The sequence below is a fragment of the Pristiophorus japonicus genome, chromosome 5 (genome assembly GCF_044704955.1).
Source record: "Pristiophorus japonicus isolate sPriJap1 chromosome 5, sPriJap1.hap1, whole genome shotgun sequence".
NCBI classification, from domain to species: domain Eukaryota; kingdom Metazoa; phylum Chordata; class Chondrichthyes; family Pristiophoridae; genus Pristiophorus; species Pristiophorus japonicus.
The window spans coordinates 179,698,084-179,719,216 of NC_091981.1; the positions used below are offsets into that span (position 1 = coordinate 179,698,084).

Genomic DNA, 21,133 nt, shown 5'->3' on the forward strand with positions numbered 1-21,133 from the left:
AGGAAAGGATACTGCGGCTAATGGGGCCACAGGTTGCCTGCCCAGTGGCCACAGGCACCATCTATCATGCTGAGCGCAGCATTGGTAAGTCAAGGCCTTCCTTTAAAGTCATCTGACCGCAACTGCACAAATGCCCATCAGTCAGGTGTGCACCTTGGTGGCTGCATGGTCCACCCCTCTCCCTCACCCTCACGCCATTTTGTCCCATTTATGCTCACAGATGATGGCCCGGAGGTGGATCAGCCTGAGCCAAGTGACGACAGCAACCAAATGTGAGAGGAGGTGGATGCCAAGGGAGAGACAGCTCCAAGCACTACTTCTTACGCTCACACGCACAAGCTCAGATACTGGGAGTACGCTTTCTTTGCAGCTTAGCTTAGGAGAGGGGTCTGCTCTGAGTGATGCACCGGGGCCTAGAGGACTGCAGCATGTCAAAGGACAAAGGGAAACTTGGGAGCCAGCTCTCCGGAGAACGAGTTTGCATGCGAGTTCAGCTGAAGAGGACTCGGATGAGCACCTCGATGTGGAGTGGTTCGAACAAAGAGTGCAGGCCATGCACTCGGAGATGCTAGGGACAATGGCAAGGGTGCCCGAGAGCCTATCGCAAGTGGTCAGGAGCATGGAAGAGTCTGCCTCCCGCATTGCAGACAGCTCAGCGCACACCATGGAGCCCAACATTGCAAGTGTATAGATGATGCTGGACTCCCAGAGTGACCGTGCAGATCCAGATCTCATGAAGCATGTCATGGGCGATGTGGCAGCTGCCATTACAGCACAGGCGGAAGCGACTCAACATCTTAGTGCTGTAATGGAGAGAATGGATGCTGACGTGGAAGCTCAGAATGCTCTCACGTAGTCTCAGCAAGAGGCCACGCAGCGTCTTATTGCTGTCATGCTATCAGTGTCTGGTGGCATCGAGTCAGTGTCTGCTCTCATGCGGTCTCAGCTCGAGCTCTGACTGCTGCCATTGCCGCTGGGGATATAACAGTGTCACAGAAGCCCAGATTGGTGGGGATGCTCAGGTGCTGCCGCAGGGGAATGGCACCGGATCATTGGAGCTGGAACGTGCTGTGCCCTCTCATGATCACAGCATTCCCGATCCCAGCCCTGCCACTCCGTCATTGGAACCAGCCATTCCAGACTGCTGGTGCCAAGGCTAAGGTGGGCCAGTCTGCAGCTGGTCCTTCCAGGGCCAGAGCTAGTCGAGGGCAACCTAGAAGGACATCTGTAGCATCTGGAGCTGAAACAGAGCAACCTTCCAACTGCCATGTGCAGCCACAGGGGAGACATTGCAGCGTAGTTGTAGAGTAGGTAGACGCAAGAGGGGTTATAAGGAAATGCACAAGTGTGATTGAGAATGTTAATGTTGTTGCCTCATGTTATTGTTGTCTAAATCTTTATTTGAAACTTCAATATCTGTTGCTGTCGCTCATTTCAGTGTGGGGAATGATGTGTGGAAGGGCTCATTTGTGTAGCCATGGGGATGCACAGATGAAACTGGAAGTGGCGACCAACTTAGTGAAAACGAGCAGCAATGAGAAGGTCTCAGACGTCGATTGCAGGGTCAGGATGGTGAACCCGCCTCCTGCGTGGTCACGGAGCCTCCTCCTGCACCTCCTCCTCCTGCACCTCCATCTCAGCTGCTACATCGTCGGCCAATGGCTGTGCCCTCATGATTGGCAGATTGTGAAGCATGCAGCAGACGACGACGAATAGGGTCACTCGGTCAGGCGAGTACTGCAGCACTCCTCCTGAGCAATCCAGGCATCGGAACCGCTGTTTCATGATTCCAATGGTCTGCTCAATGATGCCCCTGGTGGCCAAATGACACTCATTGTCAGATTGCTGCACAGGAGTGGTGTTGTGAAGGGGAACCAGGTGCACAGTGGGTATCCCTTGCCTCCTAGGAGCCAGCCGCGACCTTCATTTGGTGGCTGAAACAGACCTGGCACACCAGTCTGCGGCAGGATGAAGGCATCGTGGCTGCTGCCAAGATACTGGGCATCAATGACCATGATTTGGCGGTGGTGGTCGCACACCAGCCGGACATAGAGTGAGTGGTATCCCTTGCGATTTCGGAAGATCTCTGGATTGTTCTGCGGCGCCCTTAATGCCACATGGGTGCAGTCTTTGGTGCCCTGAACCCTGGGGAATGCCGCTATCCATAAGAAACTAGTAGAGCACTCCAACTGCTTCTCTCTGATCATTGGAAAGGAGATGTCGTCCCTCCTTCTCTTGTACAGAGCATCTATGACCTGACAGATGGAGCAATGCGTGGCATATTGGGAGAGGTTGGAGATGTCTGCTGTGGCTCCTTGGAAAGACCCAGTGGCATAGAAATTCAGGGAGATGGTGACCTTTGATGCCCCTGGTAGAGCTGTCCTCAACCTTGCAGGAGATGGCACAGCTCCATCACCATCTTTTCTGAATCGCAGTCTCCACAGACACTGGTCATCATTGAGGTCCATGTAGGAAAACTGTTGTCTGCAGACCCTTGGACCATAGGGCTTTCTGCCACCACATCTGTATCTGCGTCTTGATCTGCCACCTTCCTCATCCCCTTCTACATTCTGGTCATGCTGCTCCTGAGCCTCTGCATCCTGGTGCTAAGAGCATATCTGCCTGCTGATGATGCTGCCTTTTCCTCTCCATGGCCCTCTCCCTCTGGCACTGGGTGTCCGCGTCACTGACCCTCCACCTCACTGCATGCCATTCTTCACGTCCTTCTCTACATATAGATATGTGGCCATCTCCATCTCGGTATCCCATTCTATCTCTGTCTTTCTCCCGCTGCCTCTGCATCTGTAGTTGCCGGCGCCACTCTCTTCTGCGAGCCACCATGTCATGCACAATGTGCAGGGGGCGGTTCACTGCCAGGACTGAACCCATTATTTGCAAGCAGTGACCTACTCTGCTAATGCTAGGTCTTGAAGCAAGGTTCGGTATTGGAGGCTGTGCAAAGTAAGGCCCAGTAATCATTGATGCCCGAGATAGAGGCAAAACGTTAAAAGCCTCAACCCAGAATAAAAATTCGGCCAACAATGGTGCGAGCCGCAGCACGCCTTTAAATACTGCTGGCGGTTTTGATTGCAGAGTTGACTGCGACAGAAAAACCTGTCGCTGGCACCGACAAGTGATCGATTGCCGATTTCAGGGCAATGTCGTTTCTAGGGCGGGAACCAGGCGGTGCGCTATGATGATGTCTTTATCACCGTGCGCAAAGGAGCGAGGCGGTCACCTACTCTACCTGAAGAAATCACGAGGGCAATGTCCCGAACACCGGGGAGGCTGCCCCAACTGGACGGAAACTCATTTCTGCCCCTTTGAGGCGGTAACGGCTCTTAAAAAAAAGGGGGGCAACTTCGGCCACTTTGTGTCCTCCTCACAACATGCTTTCCCACCTATCTTTGTATCGTCAGCAAATCTGGCTACCACTAATCTTTGCAACATTATATGCCTTTTCTTTCAATTTGATACCATCCTTAACTTCCTTAGTTAGCCACGGATGGTTCATCCTTCTTGTAGAATCTTTCTTTCTCAATGGAATATATATGTTTTTGAGAATTATGAAATATCTCCTTTAATGTCTGCCACTGCTTTTCTACCATCTTACCTTTTAATCTATTTTCCCAGTCCATTTTAGCCAACTCTGTCTTCATACCTTTGTAATTGTCTTTATTTAGGTTTAAGGCACGAGTTTCAGACCCAAGTTTCTCATCCTCAAACTGAATGTGAAATTCTTAATGCTATGATCACTCTTCCGCAGAGGATTTTTTACTATAGCATCATTAATTAATCCTGTCTCATTGCACATTACCAGATCTAAAATAGTCTGTTCCCTGATTGGTTACACAACGTATGTTCTAAGAAACTGTCCCAAATACACTCTATGAACTCGTCCTCAAGGTTATCTTTTCCAATTTGATTTATCCAATCTATATGAAGATTAAAGTCCCCCACGATTATTGCCGTGCCTTTCTTACAAGCCCCCATTATTACTTGATTTATACTCTGTCCTACAGTGCCACTACAGGTAGGGGGCCTATAGACTACACCCACCAGTGACTTCTTTCCCTTACTATTTCTTATCTCCACCCAAATTGATTCTACATCTTGATCTTCCGAGCCAAGATCATTTCTCATGACTGTACTAATCTCATCCTTTATTAATAGAGCGACCCCACCTCCTTTTCCTTTCTGCCTATCCTTCCAAAATGTCAAGTACCCCTGAATATTCAGTTCCCAGCATTGGTCACCTTGCAACCATGTTTCTGTAATGGCTATCAGATCATACCCATTTATTTCTATTTGTGCCATCAATTCATCTATCTTGTTACGAATGCTGTGTGCATTCAGATAAAAGAACCTTAAATTTAGTCTTTTTACCATTTTTCTCTACTCTGACCCTATTTGCTGGTGCACTCTTGTTTGTACACTCTGTCCCTTCCTGTCACACTCTGGTTATCATTACACATATCGCTACCCTGCACTATTGGCTTGCCCTTTCTCTTGAACTTTCTAAATTTCTCCTCACTTGAACACCCCCCCACCCCTCACTATTTAGTTTAAAGTCTTAACTACAGCCCCAGTTATTCGATTCGCCAAGACACTGATCCCAGCTCCGTTCCAGTAATGCCCGTCCTAATGGAAGTGGGAAATCTTTCCCCAGTACTGGTGCTAGTGCCCCATGAATTGAATCCATTTCTCCCACACCAATCTTTGAGACACGCATTCAATTCTCTGATCTTATTGACCCTATGCCAATTTGCTCGTGGCTCAGGTAGAAATCCAGAGATTATTTATCTTTGTGGTTCTGCTTTTTAATTTAGCCCCTATGTGCTCATACTCCCTCAGTAGAACCTCTTTCTTTGTCCTATCTATGTCGTTGGTACCCACGTGGATCACGACAGCTGGATCTTTCCCCTCCTATTCCAAGTTCCTCTCCAGCCCCGAGGAGATATCCTTAACCCTGGCACCGGGCAGGCAAAACTGCCTTCGGGAGTCACGCTCTAGGCTGCAGAGAACAGTATCTATCCCCCTAAATAAATTGTACCCTAACACTTTTTACTCCCCCAACTTGAATGGCTCCCTGTACCACGGTGCTGTGGTCAGTTTGCTCATCCTCCCTTCAGTCCCTGCCCTCGTCCACACAGGCTGCAAGAATCTCGTACCTGTTGGACAAATACAAGTGCTGAGGCTACTTCAATGCTACCTTCTGGATTCCTGTACCTGCCTCACTCGTAGTCACACCCTCTTGTCCCGAACCACGGACAAATCTGCAGTAGTTAACCTAAGGGGTGTGACTGCCTCCTGGAACAGAGTGTCCAGGTAACTTTCTCCCTCCCTGAAGCTCAGATTCCAGCTCATCAACTCTGAGCCCAAGTTCCTTGAGCTGCAGATACTTACTGCAGATGTGGTTGCTGTGGATCACACTGGTGTCCACCAGCTCCCACATGCTACAGCTGCAACACATCACCTGCCCTGCCATCTCTATTGTATTTTATTTAACTAATTAGGTTTTCAAGTTTTGAAATATCAATTGTCTATTGTATTTAATCTAGGTAATAACCTTGTTTAATTTATTACATTTAGTTATATGCTTTAGGTGCTTTACTGTAACTTAGCCCACAGTCCTAATTTAACCCTATTTGTTGATATTTATTTTTTATATATCAAGCAGCACCTTACCCCCACCTCACCGAATGACCACACTTGCCAAATTCCCTTGCACTCTGGTGGAATCTGCACTCAGGTGAAGCTGCTCTGTGCTAATACTGTACTCTGAATATTAATTCAATTACTGTTTTACTTACCCCAGTTGAAAATTTTAATTTCCCGTCTTGAGCTTCGGGCTTTATTGAAGCGCTTCGCTGTCACTGGTTTCCTCACAGATCCGTCCGCTCCCGCTGCTGCTCCCAACTAGCTCAAAACTGACATCCAGTCCATCATCAAGACTGACATCCAGTGCACCTCCAGAAAAATCAACCTTTTAAGTCCTACCCTTTCCCCTTCGCTACTCAAATACATGCATTCATCACCCCAAGGCTTGATTTTTCCAACACAGTCTGTATTATCCTCCACAACACTGTACACAAACTTAAAATTTATTCAGAACATTGCTACCCATAGCCTATGCTGCATACTCCACCACTGTTCTTCTTTTCTTCTCCACTGGCTCTCTGTGCATGAACCTTAAAAAGCTAATTGTTACCTGTAAGGTTCTTTATAGCATCATTCTTTTCTAATTTCATGATCTTTCCACTTTCAGCTAGAATCCTTCATTATTCCAACTCTAAGGGTTGGAGATCGGAAGCTTCGTGATGGAGGTTAGAAGCCATGGGCGGGAGAGATCAGGAGGAGATCGGAAGGGTTGGGGGCAATGTTCCCTGTAAATTCTTTTATGTGCGCAGTTCCTTTCATTGGCTGCGTGGCCCTTCAAATTTTGGAGCATTCGGGTTTCTTCCGTATAAAAGCTGGTGAGCGGCCTGCACAGGTCCTCCAGACTGCCGCACAGCTTAGCGGGAACATTGGTCGGGGGGGGTGGGGAGAAAGTATTCGATCATGGGGGTTGGTAAGGCAGGAACGCTGGATCCAGCAGGTAAGTGGAAAGGCACTTAGGTCCTGGATTCAGCTGTCCTTGCCTCCCTTTAACCACTGGGTTTCCCAAGACCTGGGAGAAACTCGGCCTGCCAGTGTTAAATTTGAAATACTGGATAAATATGAGGCTTGCAGCTTCATTATATTTAAATTGCTAACCCGCTCCTAGAGTTGGGATTCAGATTTTTAACACTTTAACCTCCCACCTGACAGTCTTTTGGGGTTATAATTCACTCCTAGCTTTCAAAATGTTTTCCGCCACTTCTGCTCCACCCTCAGTCTATTTTTGAAGTTATGAAAACTGCACAGAATTACAAACAATATTCCAAATATGGCCATGCTAATGCTTTATACATGTTTAAAATAATCTATCATCCTCCACGTGCATCCTAGTGCTTAATTATCCACAACAACAACAGCCTCAAATTATCTGGTTACCTTAATGAATGATCGATAATTACACCTAAATTCTTTTTCATCTTTGGTCATGGGCATTCTGTGTATATGTCATGAGCTTACATTTACCTACATTAATATCCATTTGTTATTTCTCAGTCCATCAACTTAATTTGTTGAGGTTGCTTTAAATGTTATTAATCTCCATTATACTATGTGGTTTTCATTTCAAACCAACAAAAGAAGCAAACTTTGTTCAGGAAATGTAATCACTCCTCTGGAAGATTAGACTTGTGCTGTGAAATCTCAGTCATGCACAGTAATACTACTCGAAACATGATTAATGACAATATAAAGACCAAATCAATCACTGTCTATCCCTATCCCCAGGTATGTGTAAGAAGTTAACCAATAAATTGTTCAGTTGATCAACTGAGATATGTACTACCTGTAGGGAAGCAAATAATTAAGAACAGCTGATATATACTGTGAGCAAGGAATCAATAAAAGCAAGTAAAGTTACAGTGTAATGAATTACCTTGTTATTCATGTTGATATGTAATGAAGGCCACTGTCCAGCTACCTTACTGGATTCAACTTCCAACTTCTTAAAACACACTCCAACCTCCTCATAGTGTGGAAGAACAGCTGAGCTCAACTCTAAAAAAATAAATAAATAAATAAATAAACCAAACACAAAATGACAGCATAATATATTGTGCAAGCTTTGTAAATACCATGGGAATAATAAAAAAAATTCTGAGATCAGTTAATAATTTTAGCTCTGAAGAAAACTTGAGTCAGGGAAAAGAAGTTTAAAAATGGTGACCACTTTTCTAAAAAAAACATCTGGCGAGTCATTTAAATGCAACGCTAGGGAAATTAAAGTTCATCTGATGACGGCAAAGAAAGGTTGCTGATTAAAATATCAATATGTAAAAGTGTCTTTTCAAGATCCAAAGCCAGAAAGTAATTTTCTGGGAAAAGTTACTGTTTGCTCTACTTACAAGTTACGTAACCTTTAAAGACCCAGCGGGCGAAATTGCCCCTTTTTATAGCCCTTCTAGCAGCTCCAGGGACACTAACAAGGCGCAAGACAGTTTTCGCCTGGAGAGGGAATTGCCCGGGAGTTTGCGGAGGCGCTGCCATCCCACGGTTAGTACCCTGAGCCACCGCGCAACTGGCAATGACATGATCGCTGTGTGTGGCGACCCCTCGTCGACCCCTTACCACCCCGTGGGGTAAATTGTCCCGTGAGCTAAGAGACTGGCGCGAGCGGATGTTAACCGACATCCACTCTCGGGGCGGTGCTGAAAGGGGAGGGCACCAGCACCACGGGCTGCCAGTGCCAGGGACTTCCATCTTTTTTTGCCGCCCGACTCTTGGGTCGGCTTGACGATGGCGGCCCTAGCGTGGTCTGGGCCACCATCGTGCAGCCCGGCACTCTGTCTTGGGTGCCTGGCTGCTGGCCCAGTCGCACGCTGCCCTGGTGGTCCAGTGGAGGCCATCTGAGGCCATGTAGAGTGCGCAGTGGCCCTCCCCCTTAAGCGAATGGGAGGGGCATTGAAGCGCAACACTGCTACGTGGAGCATCCACATAGCGCTTGACTCCATGCCCCAGTAGCGTCCTAGTTACCATCCCCAAAGGAAGCGGAGCGCGGGAGATTGTGCTCTGCTTCCTTTCAGGGGTGTCAAGGGCTATTCCGCGCCGGGCACTAACCAAGTCCCGGACACAGAAGGTTACCGCCCCCAATCGGGGCGCAGGGCAAATTCACCCACTCAGGACTGAGGAGAGACTTGCCCAGATATGTGAGCAATGATTCAGACAAATAGCTAGAGCTCCACCAGCAAGGAGTCTGTCAAGGACCAGTTTAAACTAGAGCACATGGTCCACAATGCTACATGCTGAATACAACTATTGAAATTTACATGTTCCTATCAAGAGGAATACGTCACTGGTGTAAGCCGAAAGCACTAACTTCCCATCCAGACAGGATACAGCCACTCCTTACATCCTTTGATGTAGATTCAGGAATGGCTCCAAGCAGAATACAGTGTGTCTGCAGGAGGATTTGCTCTGTCGAATGCCTTCTCCTGATCTAGAAACAAGAAGATGCATGACAGACCAGCCCTCTGGGAACAATGAATGAAGTCCTAGAGCAGATGCGACAGAATTCACAACTTGCATTTATATCATTATGTTCAATTAGAAAAACCTCCCAAGGTGCTTCACACAGGCATAATCAGAAAAACACAGGCACCGAGCCAAAAACAAAATATTAATAGGGGTGATCAAAGCTCGATTAAAGATATATGGCGCAAAATTCAGAACCGTAGCGTCTGTTTTTTGAGCGCAACGAGTGCCCTTACAGCTCCGCGTGCGCACCTAATGCCCACCAGCAGTATGCAGAGCAGTCAGATCATGAAGTCCATCACGTGCAATGCTGATTTGACGCAAGCACGGCCATTTTGCCCTCTCTTAACCTCACACAGCTGAACATGCTAAAGGGATCAACTACTTACAGGTTATTTGCTGGTTGATTTCTTCTGGTTGTTTGTTCTGATTCTACAAGTGTTTGGTGTTTTCTATAGTTGTTTCAAGTTGCAAAGGTCTACAGGGTGCTAAAGGACTTTTTCCTGATTTAAGGCTTCTGCACAAACTACTTGCTGCCAGACTTTGGTGCACTAGTAGGCATTCCCCTTGGAATACAGCATGACTTGGAGAATGAATAGAGGCCACACAGAGCAGAACAAGCTGCTGGAAGAAGAAGGATCAGGAAGAGGAGGAAGAGAAGAGCTCTCAGCAGGAGGAATATCTGCCCAGGGTGTTAAGGGAGCAATTCTTCTCCTGAACCTCAGTGAGGAACAGTGTGTGGGGCGTCTGCTCTTCAGTAAGGATGTCCTCACTGAAATCTGCCACCTGCTGCAGCCACAACTGCAACCTCAGAGCAGGGTAGGAACCGTATTGCCAGTGGCTGTGAAGGTGGCCGTGGTGAAGAACTTTAATACTACTGCCTCCTTCCAGGCTGGAGCTGGAGCTATTTGCAACATCTCGCAGTTTGTTGTCCACTGTTGAGTAAAGCAAGTCACTGAGGCTCTCTATTCAAAGAGAACAGACTACATTTCATTTTTTCTCACCAGAGAGCAGCAGGCGAAGCAAGCATGCGGCTTCGCTCGGATTGTAGGCTTCCCCAAGATTCATGGTGTCACTGACTGCACACACATCGCTTTGCAAGCACCGCATGTCAACTGTGCCCTATAGCAGAATCGAAAGAGATTCTATTCCCTCAACAGCCAGCTGGTGTGTGACCATAAGCAGTGAATCAAGCAGATCAGTACCTGATTTCCTGGTAACAGTCATATGCCTTCCTTCTGTGGCAGTCCACTGTGCAAATTGCATTTGAGCCATGGCAGCAAACCAAACAGTGGCTACTGGGTGACAAGGGCTATCCACGGACAACATGGTTGATGATTCCAGTGTGCAACCCATGGACACATATGCAACACGCATACAATGAAAGCCAAGCTGCATTTAAATAGGGAGCATGAAAATTTTTAATTGAAGTCATTGAGGGACTGGGGGCCAATGTAGGTCAGCAAGGACAGGGGTGATAGCTAAGCATGTGTAAATAAGATATGGGCAGCAGAGTTTTGGATGAGCTAGAATTTGCAAAGGGTACAGGATGGGAGGCCAGCCAGGAGAGCATTGGAACAATTGATTCTGGAGATGATAACGGCATGAAGGTTTCAGCATCAGATAGGCTGAGGTAGAACCGAGATCCGCAATGTTATGGAAGTTGAAGGAGATGGTATTTGTGATGGAGAGGGTCGGAAGCTTAGCCTGGCTCAAATAGGATGCCAAGATTGTGAACAGTTTGGTTCAGCCTGAGATCATGTCTAGGGCAGAGGATAGAATGGGTGGCAATGGTTTGGAGGCTTAAGAAAATAGCTTTGGTCTTCCCAATGTTTATCTGGAGGAAAATGCAGCTCTTCCAAGACTGGATGTTGGACAAACAGTCTGAAAACAGTTGAGAGAGCTGGTGGGTGTCTTCAACAAGTTCAGAGGGAAAGTGAAAAAGAAAATAAGAGGTGCAAAGAGAGAGCATGAGAATAGATTGGCAGCTAACATAAAAGGAAATTCAAAAATCTTCTATAGGCATATGAATAATAAACGGGTAGTAAGAGGAGGGGGTGGGACCAATTCATGACCAAAAAGGAGACCTATGCATGGAGGCAAAGGGCATGGCTGAGGTACTAAATGAGTATTTTGCATCTGTCTTCACCAAGGAAAATGATGCTGTCAAAATTATAGTGAAAGAGGAGGTCGTGGAGATACTGGATAAGATAAAAATTGATAAAGAGGAGGTACTAGAGAGGCTGTCTGTACGTAAAGTTGGTAAGTCCCCAGGATCGGAGGGGTGCATCCTAGAATGCTGAGGGAGATTAAGGAGGAAATCGCGGAGGTACTGGCCATAATCTTCCAATCCTCCTTAGATACGGGGGTGGTGCCAGAAGACTGGAGAATTGCAAATGTTACACCATTGTCCACAAAAGGGAGTAAGGATAAACCCAGCAGTTACAGGCCAGTCAGTTTAACCTCGGTAGTGGGGAAGCTTTTAAAAACAATAATCAGGGACAAAGTTAACAGTCACTTGGACAAGTATGGATTAATTAAGGAAAGTCTGTGCAGATTTGTTAATGGCAAATCGTGTTTATTTAACTTGATTGAGTTTTTTGATGAGGCAACAGAGAGGATTGATGAGGGTAATACGGTTGACGTGATGTATATGGACTTCCAAAAGATGTTTGATAAATTGGTCCATAATAAGCTTTCCAGCAAAATTGAAACCCATGGAATAAAAGTGGCAGCATGGATATGAAATTGGTTAAGTGACAGGAAACAGAGATTAGCAGTGATCAGTTGTTTTTCGGACTGGAGGAAAGTATACAGTGATGTTCCCCACTGCTTTCCTTGATAAATATTAATGATTTTGAATTGGGGGTACAGGGCACAATTTCAAAATGTGTAGATGACACAAAACTTGGAAGTATAGTGAACAGTGAGGAGGATAGTGATAGACTTCAAGAAGTCATAGACAGGCTGGTGAAATGGGTGGACACATGGCAGATGAAATTTAACGCAGAAAAGTACGAAGTGATACATTTTGATAGACTGGAGAAGTTGGGGTTGTTTTTGTCATGTATGTAGACCATGTATACTAACTGTATAGTCACATAAGGTATGCCACCAGAGGACACTGCGGTGGGAGACCTGAGGATCATCTGCATAGGTGTGCAGGGCCCAGTATAAAAGGCTGCCCACCATGCTTGTGCCTCACTCTGGAGTTACAATAAATGGGACTAGGGTCACAACAGCTCAAGTACAATGCAAGACCTCGTGGAGTCATTCATAAGTGTATTAAAGACATAACAACTGGCGATGAAATTACGAACTTTCACGCAAAAATAACTAACGTTGGTGCATTAGAAAAGTTTTCAGAGGGTGAAGATTGGGAAGCCTTTATGGAGCGGCTCGACCAATATTTCGTAGCAAACGACCTGGTAGACGATGATCCGGCCACGCTGGCAGATAAGCGCAGAGCTATCCTGTTGACCAGTTGTGGGCCCGCAGTCTACGGCCTCGTCAGGGACTTGCTTGCACCAGAGAAAACAATGACCAAGTCATACGAGGAGCTGAAAGTGCTCAATCGGGACCAATTCAAACCGAAGGAGAGCATCCTCATGGCCAGGCATCGATTTTATACACACCGCCGCCCCGAAGGCCAGGAAATCACGAAGTATGTTGCCGACCTCAGGAGGCTGGCAGGACCGTGTGAATTCAGCGCATCCCTCGCCGATGCATTGCGGGGCGTCTTCGTAATTGGCATCGGTCATGAGGCCCTTCTTCACAGGCTACTGTCTGCCGAAACCACTGTCACTCTGCAGAAGGCCATCAGCATCAGCCAGGCGTTCATGACCTCAAGTTGCAGCTCCAAGCAGATGATGACTCACTCTCAGGACTCAAACCCGGCAAGTGCTGTAAATAGAATGGCACCTTTCACAGGCAGAACTGTTGAACGTGAATCTGCCCAGGGTGGAGTGTACAGGCCCCCGAGTCCTTTAACTCAGAGTCCGCGGAGGGGACGTAAGTCGAGTAGCACTATGCTGGCACTGCGGAGATAATCACAGGGCTCATCAGTGTCGGTTCAGAGACTAAGTGCAAAGGCCGCAGAACAAAAGGCCACCTCCAGCGAATGTGCAAAAGAGCTGTGACTCACCACGTGGAAGAGGAGTCAGCAGATGACTGTGAATCCAGCGCGGATTACAAGGAGATGGCTAGAGAGGCAGCTCAGTCCCAGGACGAAGTGTATGGAGTGTATACCTGCACCACAGATTGTCCTCCAGTGATAATGGAAGTCGAGATAAATGGCGTTCTAGTCTTCATGGAAGTGGACACGTGGGTGAGTCAGTCAGTAATGAGCCAGGAAGCCTTTGAGAAGCTATGGAACGATCAAGCTGAACGACCCAAGCTGGTCCCGGTTCAGGCAAAGCTGCACACCTACACCAAGGAACTGGTATCAGTTGTTGGTAGTGCGGATGTAAGTGTATCCCATGATGGTGTGGTGCACAATTTACCATTGTGGATTGTTTCAGGTGATGGACCAACGCTACTTGGAAGAAGATGGATAGGGAAGATTCATTGGAACTGGGAAGATTTCATCCCTCCAGCGATTGACGCCCCCCGTGCTCAGAGGCAGAGCAAGCCCCCACCTTTGGTTGGACCAGGCACCGGAGAGCAGATCTACGCAGCCTCCGAGGCACAGACCGCTCATCACGACTGTGTGGAGATGATCTGGCCGAGACGAACCAAACGCACCTTCCCGGTTTCAGTGGCAGGACTCCTGGGGAGGAAGATTGGATCCGAGGGTGCCTTCCCAGCTTCAGTGGCAGAATCCCTGGGAAAGAAGATCGCGGCAGTCGACATCTTGGACAGAAAAAAGATGGCGTCCAAACCACGAAGTGCAGTGCTAATGAAGCAACGACACATGGTTCTATGCAAGGAAGACGATTGGGGTAAAAGTAGTAAGGCCATTTTAAAGGAGGCCAGCAACCCGCCATTTTTGAATGAACTGCATGAAATTGGCAACCAATGTAAAAGTCCAGCTGTAACGAGCAAAATGTTGTTGAGCGATGTTGGGTGCAAATTGCAATCAGCCAATGTAGCGGGCGAACACCTAACGGTCGTATACAGGTCCAGCGGGCTACCCAATGCTGTAGCCTGCGTCCCCGGGACCAGAACGATGTATCATAAAGTGTCACCACAGCTGACAGAAGTAGACAAGCCACAGAGCAAACGATCCCCGGAGAGCAGAGGCGCTGGTAGCGATACCCTGCCTCAGATCGGTTTAACATTGCAAGCACCCGATGGCATGAACCGTCACGGGCCAGAAACAGTAAACTGCGCCTATGCTCGCAGTCGGCTACCGTCGCCCACCACCCGGGTGGAAAAGGCGCAGCCCACAAACTCACTCGCCACCACGGCATTGCCCAAGAGTGAAGGGTCACCCGCAACGGCTCCTCCGAACGGGACCTGGACCAGCCAGGATCCCAAACTAGAGAGTGCTCACAACGGTGCCCTCAAGGAAAGCGAGTCAGCAGTCCCCTGCGAATTGCTGGACAAGACGAGGCAGCTCCACCGTCGCTTACACGAAATGCTCACTCACTCAGACCGCTTCGCAGGGAGCAGCAGCGACACTGTGCAAATGAAAAGGACAGGGAGGTCACAGACACATCAGCTGTCTTTGGGCCTGCCCGACACTAGGAGTAACGTCAAGAGCCCTGAGCTCTGGCAACTCGAGCAAAATGAGCTCAACTCGCCCACAGACCCACGGATCTCATTTGGTCATGCTGGAACTAGACTGTCCTTGTGTACCTGTACTGATATACCTGTACTGATCATGTAAATGTACCACACAAAAAGAAACGCAACTGTAATTCACCCAACAAATGTACCAAGATGTAAATGTAAAACCCATATGATGAACTTGATTGCAACTTGCATGTAACGAGCTATTAGCATGATCTCTGTGTGGGAGGGGAGAATGGAGTAGTCATGGACTCGCAAGCAGAAACCACGGGGACCTCCACTGGCAACAAATCTCACTACCAACCCACCCAAGCTAGAAGTGACCCTCCAATGGTCAACCAGGAAGAGCAAAGCCCAGGTCACCGTCAATGTACGAGTCAATTTGCATTAAAGACTTGGGGGGACGTGATGTCATGTATGTAGACCATGTATACTAACTGTATAGTCACATAAGGTGTGCTACCAGAGGGCACTGCGGTGGGAGACCTGAGGGTCAACTTCATAGGTGTGCAGGGCCCAGTATAAAAGGCTGCCCAACATGCATGTGCCTCACTCTGGAGTTACAATAAATGGGACTAAAGCCACAACAGCTCAAGTACAATACTAGACCTCATGGAGTCATTCATGATTATTAAAGACGTAACAGTTTTCCTTAGAGCAGAGAAAATTGAGAGGAGATTTGATAAGAGATGTTCAAAATCTTGAGGGGTCTAGACAGAGTAGATGGAGAGAAACTGTTCCCATTGGTGGAAAGAACCAGAGAACACAGATTTAAGGCAATTGGCAAAAGAACCAAAGGCGTCATGAGGAAAATCTTTTTTACGCAGCGAGTGGTTAGGATCTGGAATGCACTGCCTGAAAGGGTGGTGGAGGCAGACTGAATCGTAGCTTACAAAAGGGAATTAAATAAATACCGGAAGGAAAAAAAATTGCAGGATGACAGGGAAAGGGCAGGGAGTGGAACTAGCTCAAGTGCTCTTGCAGAGAGCAGGCATGGGCTCAACAGGCCAAAAGCCTCCTTCTGTGCTGTAACCATTCTATTTGCTGGGTCTTCCGGTTCTGTCCACCTCGGAGGGGCGGCAATGGCAGCGGTGAGCTCTTCCGGGTGGGCAGCCAGCTTCCAGCATCCGCCGGGGTTTTTGGGGCTGGTCTCGGCGGAGCAATACCACCCAGAAAAGGCCAGCCGGTGTGCAACGCCCCTGGTCAGTTTTTGAGTCCCGCTCGACCCGTAACGCACCCTGCTGGGATCGCCTGTGAAAATGGGCGGTCCAACCTATACCAGCTGCAGTGAGGTAAGTAACGCCCACCTCAGGTAGTGTAATTGTTTTTTATTTTTTTTGGCAATTTATATTGTGGTGGCGTGGGCTATGTATTAGGAATGTTTTTTTTCAGGTTTTGTTTTTCTCCGCAGGCCTCTCTCAGAATGCTGCCAGGCCGGCTGTTTAGCTCGGGATTTTCGCATGCTCAGCCGGCCTAGTGCCCTAAGAGAGGTGTGCAACGCCTCCCTTAGCGCTCCGCCCCACACTCAGGGTCCAGCAGCCTAATTTTGCTGACTGAGGTACAAATATTTCCGGACGCAAACTATACCGCCCTGCCGTCATTACCACCCCGAAATGAGCAAAGCCAAAAATCCAGCCCGATTCTTTGACATACTTAGAATCATAGAAATTTACAGAATGGCAGGAGGCCATTTTGGCCCATCGTGTCCATGCTGGCTGACCAGGAGCTATCCAGCCTAATCCCACTTTCCAGCTCTTGGTCAGTACCCCTGTAGTTACAGCAATTTAAGTGCACATCCAAGTATTTTTTAAATGTGGTGAGGGTTTCTACCTCTACCACCCTTTCAGACAGTGAGTTCCAGACCCCCACTACCCTCTGGGTGAAGAAATTTACCATCATATCTCCTCTAAACCTTCCCCCATTACTTTAAATCTATGTCCCCTGGTTGTTGACCTCCTCTGCCAAGGGAAACAGGTCCTTCCTATCCACTCTATCCAGGCCCTACATAATTTTATACACCTCAATCAGGTCTCCCCTCAGCCTCCTCTGCTCCAAAGAAAATAGACCCAGCATCTTCAGTCTTGCACACAGTACTCCAGGTGCAGTCTAACCAGTGTTTTATACAGTTCAAGCATAACGTCCTTGCTCTTGTATTCCATACCTTGACTAATAAAGGCAAGTATTCCAATGTGCCTTCTAAACCACCTTATTTACCTGGCTGCTACCTTTAGGGATGCATGGACATGCACTTAAAGGTCCCTTTGTTCCTCTACACTTTTCAGTGTTGTACCAGTTAATGTGTATCCCCTTGCCTTGTTAGACCTCCCCAAATGCATTACCTCACACTTATCCAGATTGAATTCCAATTGCCACTGTTCCGCCCACCTGACCAGTACATTGATATCGTCCTCCAAGCCGCAGCTTTCTTCTTCATTAATAACCACACAGCCTATTTTAGTGTCATCTGCAAACTTCTTAATCATACTCCCAACATTCAAGTCCAAGTCATTGATATCTACCACAAAAAGCAAGGGATCCAGTACTGAGCCTTGCAGAACCGCACTTGAAACAGCTTTCCAGTCACAAAAACAACCACCAACCATTACCCTTTGCTTCTTGCCTCTGAGCCAATTTTGGATCCAACTTGCCACTTCGCCCTGGATCCCACGGGCTTTTACTTGTGGAAGCTGACTTGTCTGTCTGTGAATGATGTTGTCAGGGGCCTTATGTAGATGAGGAAGAGAGGATCAAGGATAGGTTATTGAATAGATCCAGAGGAAACAGTGCAGAGCAGAGCAGGAAGGGAAGCCATTGTTGGTGATGCTCTGGCTACAATTGGATAGGTAAAAGTAGAACCAAGAGTTGGATGTGGAGGATATGGTCGACAGGGACGGATTAAAGGTAAGGGTAAACAGTATTGACATAAGTGACGTAGCAAGAACGGAGTGAAGCTGCGAGGGCTCAGGAGCATGTTACTCTTGACTTAATGTAAACAGACTCTAGATGCCATTTTTCTAGAGATGCATTCTACACACAGAGGTGAAAAAAAGGAAAGAGCACCAGATACGTGAGGAACAAAAGAGACGGGAAGTAGCTAAACTGCTTACACTGGATAATTGTTTCCAACTAAAAACTCAAGATCATGAAGATGAAGGCCAAGACAACACTGTGCAGTCAACTTCAACAACAAAACCACTAGTGACACTGGACCCGGAGTTGGCCGAATTGGAGCTCCAAGTCCAAAATATTGAAAATGAAAACCAAGTGGAGAAAATCGGAAAAACAGAAGAGGCCAGAACTGGTGGAGCGCAAAGATCTCAGATGGTTATAGGGCTGGACAAAGATACAGAGATAGGGAGGGGTGAGCCCATGGAGGGATTTGAAAACAAGGATGAGAATTTTAAAATCGAGGTGTTGACGGAACAAAGTATTTACAGCACAGAAACAAGCCATTTGGCCCATCAGGTCCATACCAATGTTTACGCGCCACACGAGCCTCCTTCCGCCCTTCTTTATCTAACCCCATCAACATAACCTTCTATTCCTTTCTCCCTCATGTGCTTATCTAGCTTCTCCTTAAATGCATAACTGCATCTATGTTATTTGCCTCAACCATACCATATGGCAGCGGGTTCCATATTCTAAACACTCTCTAGGTAAAGAAGTTTCTCTTGAATTCTGTATTGGATATATTATTGACTATCTTATTTCTATGGCCTGCAAGTGGAAACATCTTCTCTACGTCTACCCTATCAAACCCTTTCATAGTACTGAAGATCTGTATCAGGTCACACCTCAGTCTTTTTTTTCTAGAGAAAAGAGCCCTAGCTTGTTCAATCTTTTCTGATAGGTTTAACCTCTCAGTTCTGGTGATAGATGAATGGAACTTTGTGCAAGTTAGAATACTGGCAGCAAAGTTTGGGATGAGCTTAAGTTTATGGAGGGTGCAAGGTGGGAGGCCAACCAGGGGAGCATTGGAATAATCGAGTCTAGAGGCAACAAAGGCATCGATGAGTGTTTCAGCAGCAGATGAGCTGCAATGTTACCGAGGTGGAAGTAGACGGTCTTGGTGATGGAGAGGATATGGAGTCAGAGCTCAGCTCAGCGTTCAGCCTTAGACAGTGGCCAGGGAGGGATGGAGTCGGTGGCTAGGGAACGGAGTTTGTGGCGGGGACCGAAGACAGTGGGTTTGGTCTTCCAAATATTTAATTGGAGGAAATGTCTGCTTATCCAATACTGGATGTCAGACAAGCAGCATGACAAATCGGAGGCAGTGGAGGGGTCAAGAAAGGTGGTGTTGAGGCACAACTTGCTTGTCATCTCCAGGGGCAAGAGCTTTGTGAGATAAAAATGAAGTCTAATAAAAATTCAGTTATTGTATCCAATGCCTCACAGAAAAAATGTGTCATTCTGTAAGAGAGCTGACTTTTGCAGTATTGAGGTCAATCTTGTCTATAGAGATGGATTCGTCACTTGTCTCCACTCTTCTAGTCTGATAGTTGTATGAAATATTTTACTGCAACAACGTCAGTGGTGTCCATCTTAGAACTATTATTTAAATCAGTGCTCTTCAGTGTATCCCTGCACTTTTACTTGTTTTATGTAGAGGATTAGAATCTCATGCTTTGGGCAAACAGCTTTGAGGCCAGATGAATATTGTCAGTCACAACATATCTTTGGACAATAAGTGAACATTTTAATGGAAATAATCAGAAAATGTCAGGTCTGTTGTTTGGAAAACTTGTTAAGGAATATAAATCTATTTTGCTAATTTTGTCAATGGTGCAATCTGATACATTAGAGGGTGAAAATCTCCAGAATAGTACTTGGTGTGAAAAAATTAAATGCTGAAGCTCTTGAATCCCATTTCTAAAATCAAATAATAAAAGAAAATTAGAAAGCACATTGTTAATCTTTGTCCTTTGCATTGTCCATTCTGTTTATGATTGCTTATTGGTAATAAGTGAATTTGTCCTGCTAATTCTAAGTTTTTTTGCATTAAAAATGTGAATTATCCAACAATTCAAATTTATGCAATGTATATAACATAGGAGTGCACGAATTTAGTACTCAAACAAATGCTGAATAATCAGATCATTGTAATTAAGTAACTTTAAATTAAGAGGAGTAGACTTTCTTGAGGTCTACCCATGGCATTAATCACTAAATGTGAGGTCAAGCAAGTAATCTGTCTCTTGGACCTTTCCCTTTGCTGTCCAGAAAGCTGCCAGGGAGTTGTGGGAGGAGCATGGGGTGACTCTACTTTCTGATTTTTTTTTTCAGAGTGACTATTTGCACTAGATTTTTCTGTGTTCTTCTGCGCATGTGTGCATTGGACTCCACCCCCTTTTTGAGCATGGGCCCTTGATTCAGTCACGTACGCGCAGTGCAACATACGAGGAAGCCGGAAGTCAGAAGTGGGGCCACAAGCCGCATGGAGCTGCCGCTGGACCTACTTTTCGTTTATTGATTATTTGGAACATTTTCGCGACTTTCTTTGAGAGAGTAAACATCAGAGGTAGTGGAAGAGAGACAGAGAGACTGGGGGAGCGGGGTAAGAGAGAGATTTGGGAGAGAGAGAGAGAGAGACTGGCGAGGGAGGGCGAGAGAGAGAGACTGGGGGGATACACTGAAAAGTGTAGAGGAACCAAGGGCCCTTGGAGTGCAGGTCCACAGATCCCTGAAGGTAGCAGGTCAGGTAGATAAGGTGGTTAAGAAGGCATATGGAATACTTGCCTTTATTAGTCGAGTCATGGAATACAAGAGCAGGGAGGTTATGCTTGAACTGTATAAAACATTGGTTAGGCCGCAGCTGGAGTACTGCGTGCAGTTCTGGTCACTGCATTACAGGAAAAATGTGATTGCACTGGAATGGATACAGAAGAAATTTACAAGAATGTTGCTTGGACTGGAGAATTTTGGGCTTGAAGATTCGGGATCTGTTTTCTTTGGAACAGAGACGACCTGATTGAGGTGTATAAAATTATGAGGGGCCTGGATAGAGTGGATAGGAAGGACCTGTTCCCCTTGGCAGAGGGGTCAACAACCAGGGGGCATAGATTTAAAGTAATTGGGGGGATTTATAGAGGAGTATGAGGGGCAATTTCTTTACCCAGAGGGTGGTGGGGTTCTGGAGCTCACTGCCTGAAAGGGTGGTAAAGGGAGAAAGCCTCATCACATTTGAAAAATACTTGGATGTGAACTTAAAGTGCTGTAATCTATAGGGTTACGGACCAAGAGTTGGAAAGTGGGATTAGGCTGTTTAGCTCTTGGT

The 21,133-nt window shown here is 46.8% G+C and overlaps 1 protein-coding gene across 1 annotated transcript in view; it reads right to left on the reverse strand.

The window, feature by feature from the left end:
* LOC139264533 (band 4.1-like protein 4B) overlaps nucleotides 1-21,133 on the reverse strand; it is a 457,521-nt gene that overhangs the window by 131,711 nt on the left and 304,677 nt on the right. The window contains exon 17 of the mRNA XM_070881140.1: nucleotides 7,532-7,653. Coding sequence (XP_070737241.1) covers nucleotides 7,532-7,653 — 122 coding nt within the window. The remainder of the gene's footprint in view (nucleotides 1-7,531; nucleotides 7,654-21,133) is intronic.